Raw genomic sequence first — 7,726 nt, forward strand, 5'->3', positions numbered from 1 at the left:
GTGGTGGTGGTGGTGGTGGTGGTGGTGGTGGTGGTAGTAGTAGTAGTAGTAGTATGAAGAAGAGGAGGAGAAGAAAAAGAAAAGAAGTTGAAAGAAGAGAGAATAACAAAATCATTACAGCGACGATGATGATGATGATGATGATGATGGTTCTCATCATCATAAAGTTAGTTTGAAGGCCATCTTTGTGGGGTGATAGGAATAAAATTGATAAATTCGCACCTATCTACTGAAGTTGCTTTTTTAAGTTTTATGATCTTTCACTGCACATTGTTTGGAAAGTTTTAAAGGCCACAGCTTTTCAAGATCTTGTGATGGTGCTCGAGAGTCTACCCTGGGCCATCCGAGTCTGAAGGAAATGGGTTGAGAGTATTTAGGAGCAGCATAGCTAGTACAAAATGGAAATGGGCTGAGAAGTTATTGCTGAAATATCATGCTAAAGTAGTGAATGCATGTGTTACTTCCGTCATTTATTACTTACTGTCTGTCGTAGCTGGTCTCAGTTTTCATCTGATCGGGAGCTGGAGGGTCTGCACTTTCGCTTCTTATGACAGGGACGCATTCCACTGGACAGAGAATTGATCTGCTGCAATGTCTTCTGAGTGAAGGGCTTCACATATCGCCTCATAGTATGTAGGCATGCACTCAGACTACAGAGATTACTGGACGAGGAGAAAGTATGGTGGCTGTTTTATTTCGTGGTTTGTTTCTTTGACAGAGATGGAGTCATGGATCTGGTGACGGTCAAGACTTCGTTGCCAAATTCCCTACCTATCGGGTTATGTGGTCGGTGGAACTTCCACGTTTGCATTTTATAAAAAAACTAGTGATAGGAAAGAGTGACTACGTTCTCTGCGACACTTGACGTCTACAAATATCTATCGAGCAGCCTTTCTGGAGTTCTTTCATCCCGGAAACTATGGACGACTTCTAGAAGTCCCTGACCTGAAGTGCTACCTGGAGGCATTGCTCGTTCGGAATAAAGTGTGTCGACTACAGTGAGCCGAGCTTGGTTGAAACGTGCACGGAGCTACGAAACTACTCTGTGTGCACTTGTTTAATTACTGAGTTTGGTTAACCTGCGGAGTTATATCGTGTGTAGGACAGAACAGATATGACTATCGGATGGGTCCATCGTGATAATCGTCCCTCCGATTGACCGAGAAATATATTTTAGTTCACTTGCTGCAAATGGTTCATCAACTGTTTTATCTTTAAAAAAAAACCTCTCGAATGTGATATCTGTAAAAACTCTCTTCAATTTTTGTAGAAATAATTCTCGGAGAAACTGAAATATTTTGAATTTTTTTTTACCATGACCTTAACAAATACCTTCATAAAACCAAGCATAAGTTGATGAAAATATTTTCTTTGGATCAACTAAGGAACGGATTAAATATTATGTCTTCCAGAAGTATATGAAGACCTGGCAGATATAATAATGTACTGGGTGTTTTATTATTAATGTTAGAAAAAATTATGTCCTGCAATGAGCGTGACTCTCTCACAGGCATAGAAAGCAATAGAAAGCAACAGTACTCGGTGAATCCCACTTACATACCATTTAACATAGTATTTACTTAAAGATCTCCTCAAACATTCCATGAGTAATCGTATTCAATTGCATTAAAAAGGATATCCGTATTAGCGTGAGACTCTTTTAAATGCACTGAAAGAGCGATGGAATTGAACAGTTTTTAATTTCCATTGTGCAATAAAACAACTTTCAAACTTTCAAATCACTTTCGGTATGCCTTTCGGATAAATTTGCAAAAAAATCTATTGTCGTGACAATAACGGAGAGGATTAGACAAAGACCTATTGAAACAATGGCTCCAACAAAAGCTGTTCACTGCAAGTCACCAATGCTCCGAAACTGAGCCAATGTATATAGAAAGGTTTCTTAGCTCCGCATGAATCTCGGACAAACTCGGTTGACTGCACACCATGTTTGTACTGTTTATCTTGAACCAGCAATGTCTCCCGATAGCACTACCAGACAGGTGCTTCAGAATATTCTGGTTGGGCACTAATTTGTAATAATTCTAGAGTAGAGTTTCGATATAAATGTATTACTGTAAATCTGAAGGCACACCATTGAATAGTGTGGGGAGTATTAGCGATGGGAATGCTTTCAGGCCAGGGATTTCTAAAAATAGTCCACAGTTTCTGGGATGAAAAGGTTCCGGTAAAGCCTGTCCAAATTTAATGAGGTACTTATTGCTTTTCTTGATCATCAAGCTGACAGTCAAAATACAGATTCTTTATCTTTTTAAGTTCTGTTGTAATACGAGGATGTTTTTTTTTTCTTCGCCTCTTCCACATCAGTAAATTCCATAGCACCAGCTGATGGCCTTCAGAGAAAGGTCTGGATCAACTTCCAACTGTTCTTTCAGTTCATGACATGCATTCAATCATGACTGCTTTTGATCTTCTGTGAGCAAGCGAGGCACAAATTTTGCTGCAACTCTTTTCATTCGCAATTCCTCGCTCAAAATTCGTTGGCAGGTGCCCTAGAACACGCCAATCATATCAACAAGTTCATCAATTGTTCAGTGACGGTCCTCCAAGATCAGTTCATGAATTTTCATAATGTTTTCATTCGTTCGGGAGGTCGACGGACGCTCTGAACGAAGTTGGTCTTCAAGTGACCATTCCTAAAATGTATAAACCACTCGTAAGCTTGTGTTTTGCTCATAGCAGCGTCCTTGTAAGCTGTTTAAAACATGACAACTGTTTCGGCCGCCATTTTCCGCAGCAGAAAACAGAATTTCACGGAATTACTGCATCAAGTGGCTTCTAGCGTTGGAAGCCTGAACAACAACGGGCTTGTTCAACAGAGAAAGTTTCCGGTTGCTTTGGGTACCCCCCTCGTATATCGCTGTGGCATTGTATATCTACTACAAACATAGAAAAAATGGTCTGAGTGTTTATTTGTTTTTTTTTTCTTTGGCATTAACTTGGCATGTTGATAGTTTAGTTTGTATATGAATATGTTATAAAAGAAAATACGTTAGTAAAAAGAATATAGTAGTTTATGCATTTATAAGTAACTCAAACCTTAAAGTATAAATTACCTAAGTTTAAGGTAATGGGAATTGCTAAAACAGAAAATTAAACTAAAATCACCCATGACTTTAGAAAAGACGTAGCGGTAGAGAACAATAGATGCGCATCTCCCTCACCATTATTCGGAGCAGCGCCTTTTCCATTTTGTCTACTGGGACCATGAGGCGGTCTGACAAACTTTTGTTTAGATATTTCTCTGCTGTGAATTAGACGATATGATGATTTTAGCAGAGCCTTTCACATCATTTCATTACGCATTATTGTCTAAGACAAACATTCAAAACAGTGCTAACTTAGCAGGGTAACATAGATGAGAGAACGAGCTAGTCAACCGATTAAAAGGAACGAACAAAAAGCGTATGCCATACAATGGCTCCATCTGCTATTTCATTCTGGAATCCCATGATTTCTCTGTAATTTCTGTTGTATCATCATAACAGCTATGCCTCGTTTACTTGTTTACAATTATATTATTATATGCTTTTTTTTTTTTTTATCAATCGATTGACTATCGTATAACCATCACTCACACACACAATAATATGTAGTAATTAAAAAAAATTGCCTCCTGTATTTTGTAGCATATATATCAACTTAATATCTTTCATTTGGAAATATGTTTCCTAACCTTTTTAACGCTATTTGAAATTGTTCGATTCGTGTGTGAAAACTTATTCAGTCAGAAATCCTTCTTTCTATAAAATATTGGTTTCAAGGCCAGCAAGTTCGGTAAACCGTTTACATCGGCTCCAATGTTCAAATGGTACTTATTTCGGGGTAGATAAAATCTGTTCAAATGGTACTTATTTCATCGACCCCGAAAGAATAAACGACGAAGTCGACCACGGCGGAATTTGAACTCAGAACACTCAGCGTTTTTCGTCGGTGCCTTCTTTCTCCAAAATATTATTAGCTATTTAAGTCTAATATAAAGACTCGTAGAAATTTCTGTTCCATTCAGGTGAAATTGTTACCGCCTGTAAACGTATATCAATAATTGTATTTTGGAGCTAACATTTGCATATCCATTATGGAATATATGAGGGAAAGAGTCAGACATTGATTGGCATGTTTCCATATTTACATTTCACCACTACTTTACCTATCAACCCAGCCATTACCATATGCAACACCACAACTATTATTTTAAATAGCAAAATTTCTACAGTTATGTAAAGTATTATATATATTACAACTGTGATATCAAAAAATATATCAAAGACGTGACAGATATGGAATGAAACTATTGGGCAGGGCTGTTTTGACGCTGGCGATTTGGCACGGCTGTCTGGACATTGGACCTATTTTGACGACTGTACTTTTTCGCATAGTAAAGGCAAACACGCGTACGCATGCAGAAAAATATCCATACAAATAGAAAGAGTGAGTGAGAGAGAGAGAGAGAGAGAGAGAGAGAGAGAGAGAAGGAAATACATTACAATATATTAATTGAATATGATTGACATAAATACACATAGAGAGAAATATGCTCACACACATAAACAGAAAAAGAGAAAAACAGGGAGGTGGAAGGCAAGAGAAAAAGAGGAGAGGAAACAAGAGAAACATTAAAACAGAAAAGCATTAAAACAAGTGGTGTCAAATAAATCAGCGTCGAATCAGTGACGCCAAATAATTGGAGGTCAAAGCGTCTCATACGCTGTATGACACTGTATTGGCCCTGACTATTTGACGTCACTAATTCGATGCTGATTTATTTGACATCACACATTTTAATGTTTCTCTTCGTATTTTGATTTCAAGGTCTTTTGTTTTATCATACCTTTTTTGGGTATGATAAAATAAATATCAATCACGTGCTACCGTCTGATAATAATCAACAGTGTCCCTCTCCTATATTATGTGGTCATGTGACTGCGATAGATATTGTTATTATCCCTTTGTTCGTGGCGGATGTGATGGTGGATATTATGTTAAACCATATTTCTACACTCGTTATTCCTTTTGAGATGTCCCTTTCTAATAGGGTCTATGATTGAATGTTTGAGCATGTATGAAGGTGATACGTTGGCATTAAATGGTGGAAAGCTGGCAGAATCATTACCGAGTCAAACAAAATGCTGAGCGTCATTTCTTCCGGTTATTTGCTTTCTGAGTTCAAATCCCGCTTAGATCACTTTGACTTTTCATTTATTAGGGGTTAATAAAATCAAATATCAGTCAAGTACTAGGGGCGATGTAATCGACTAACGCCCACCCCATTAAGTTTCAGGTTCTTTTTGCTTATATTTGAAACAATATAGAAAATATTGATGTGGCGACAGAGTGTCACTCCACATGTCTTAGGATTGCAATTTGGACTTTACTGAACTATACTGTTACAAACTGAATCTAGTACTTGACAGATACTTTATTTTATCGACATCAGAATGAGGAAAGATACATCTGACGTCGGCAGGATTTGAACTGAGAACGTGTAGAGCCAAAACGAAAATTGCAAGGCATTTTATCAGATGCTCCTAACGACTCTACCATTCTACCACATTAAGTTATGTTTCTGCACAATGTGTGTTAATGTTATCTGTGTTTCATACTAAATGTATATACAGCGTTGATAGGGCCAGTTACTGCAGTATTCGTCCTGATAGATTATTAAAACCATGCTTAATATGGTGGACTTTGTAGTATTTACTAATCTGAACTAGGTCGTTAACCGTCGCTACGCTGCCGGTAACCATACTTGTTAATCATGCACGTACCTTCATAAACTGTTCAAAGTGAAAGTCTTTTATTAAAGTTTGTATTGCGTTGTCTACATGTTGAAAGACATACAGAAACACACACACATACACACAAACTATGTTTGTGCTGCGTTGTGTTGACAGATTTGCTCTCAAAATTTCCACGTATTTAATTAAAACTTATTAGTTACCAAAGTGACAACACTATCTATTTATATATCTTTTAAACGCGCGCACACACATACACACACACACACACACACACACACACACACACACACTCACTTTCTCTCTCTTTCGCTCTCTCTCTCTCTTTCTCTCTCTCTCTCTCTCTCTCTCACACACACACACACACTGTATTTCTCACACAACAGCAACTTTTTCTCCTCCCCTTCCCTTTCTCTACACAGATGTTGTTACGGACTGACAGACAGCTTCTCTTTTATAATATAAGAAGATTTGTTTCGTTTTGTATATATTGCTTTTTGCAAAATTCTTGATGTGAACTCGTATGTTAAAGCAGATTTTGTTGTTATATCTCGAGAGGGTTATTATACAATAATAAAGGCACGAACTGGATTTATTTCACTTCTCTTATTATTAGTCAACTAGTTAAACATTTAACCAATTAGCAAATCGATTATTTGATGAATAGTTTGGTCAATCAATCAATCAAACAGGTAGGTTCGTCAAAGCTCTTTCATCGCTCTTTGCATACCCCCTCAATGCCTACTAGAAACAGACGGACAGACCTGAGATAAACCTGGAGTAGAGGAAGCATATCCTTGTAAGGTCACAAATGACATCGAAAGGATTTTGACGAGCTTAACTGTGGAATTTATTGACCGAACGATTAATCCAACAATCGATCAGTTATTTTGGTTAAATAATTAACTCGTTGACTAATAGCAACAAAAGAAATAAAACAGAACCAGTTCGCGTGTTTGTTATTGACATAATGACCCTCCCAAAATACAACAAAATCTGAATTTATGCTTTCTGAGTTTAAATCCCTTCCAGGGTCAATGAAATAAACTGTCAGTCAGGGTAAAGGGGTCGATTTAATAGACTAACCTCCTCGTTCCACCAAATTTCTGTATTTGTACCTGAGTTAGAAGCAATCGTTAAAGCCATGATTTTTTTTTTTTTTTTTTTCATTTTCTATTTAACAGCAATTTTGGTGCGATATCTTACGAAGCGATTCATTGGGGACTACCATCCTTTGCTTGGTAAGTACCATATCTTTTTACTTATATACATACATACATACATACATACATACACACCTATATCTTATTTGTGTAATTACATGCAAACAATCACACTCGTTTTACATAGTGCATTCGTGTATCTGTGTGTGTGTGTGCGCGCGCGCGCGTGCTTACTGCTATTTTTTATTTCTTTCGTTTGTTTCAGTCCTTTGACAGCAGCCTTGCTGGAGCACTGCCTTGGGGTGTTTTTGTCGAACAATTCGACCCCAGGACTTACTTTTTAAGTCCTAATACTTATTCTAGCGGTCTCTTTGCCGAACCACTAAGTTATGGGGACGTAAACACCAGTTGTCAAACGATGATGAGGGACAAACACAGAAGAAAGACACACTGACAGACACATGCATACATACATACATACATACATACATACATACATACATATATAATACACACACACACACACATATATATATAGGACGAGATTCCTTCAGTTTCCGTCTACCAAATCTACTCACAAGGCTTTGGTCGGCCCGAGGCTATAATAGAAGATACTTTCCCAAGGTGTCACGCAGGGTTCCACATGGTTCCGGGACTGAACCCGAAAACAGGTGGTTGAGAAGCAAGTTTCTAACCACACACTCACGTCTGCTTGCAGTTATTTCCGTTCTAGTACCAAGTAATTCGGACACAGTGAAATATCTGTCTGTCTAAATTCCTAGAAAGCGGGGTGAAACTATGATA

At 37.7% G+C, this 7,726-nt stretch overlaps 1 protein-coding gene across 1 annotated transcript in view; it reads left to right on the forward strand.

Moving 5' to 3' along the window:
* Nucleotides 1-7,726, forward strand: part of LOC106869608 (ras-related and estrogen-regulated growth inhibitor) — an 82,535-nt gene that overhangs the window by 47,094 nt on the left and 27,715 nt on the right. The window contains exon 2 of the mRNA XM_014915416.2: nucleotides 6,944-7,000. Coding sequence (XP_014770902.1) covers nucleotides 6,944-7,000 — 57 coding nt within the window. The remainder of the gene's footprint in view (nucleotides 1-6,943; nucleotides 7,001-7,726) is intronic.

Source organism: Octopus bimaculoides, chromosome 18 (genome assembly GCF_001194135.2).
Source record: "Octopus bimaculoides isolate UCB-OBI-ISO-001 chromosome 18, ASM119413v2, whole genome shotgun sequence".
Classification (NCBI taxonomy): Eukaryota; Metazoa; Mollusca; class Cephalopoda; order Octopoda; family Octopodidae; genus Octopus; species Octopus bimaculoides.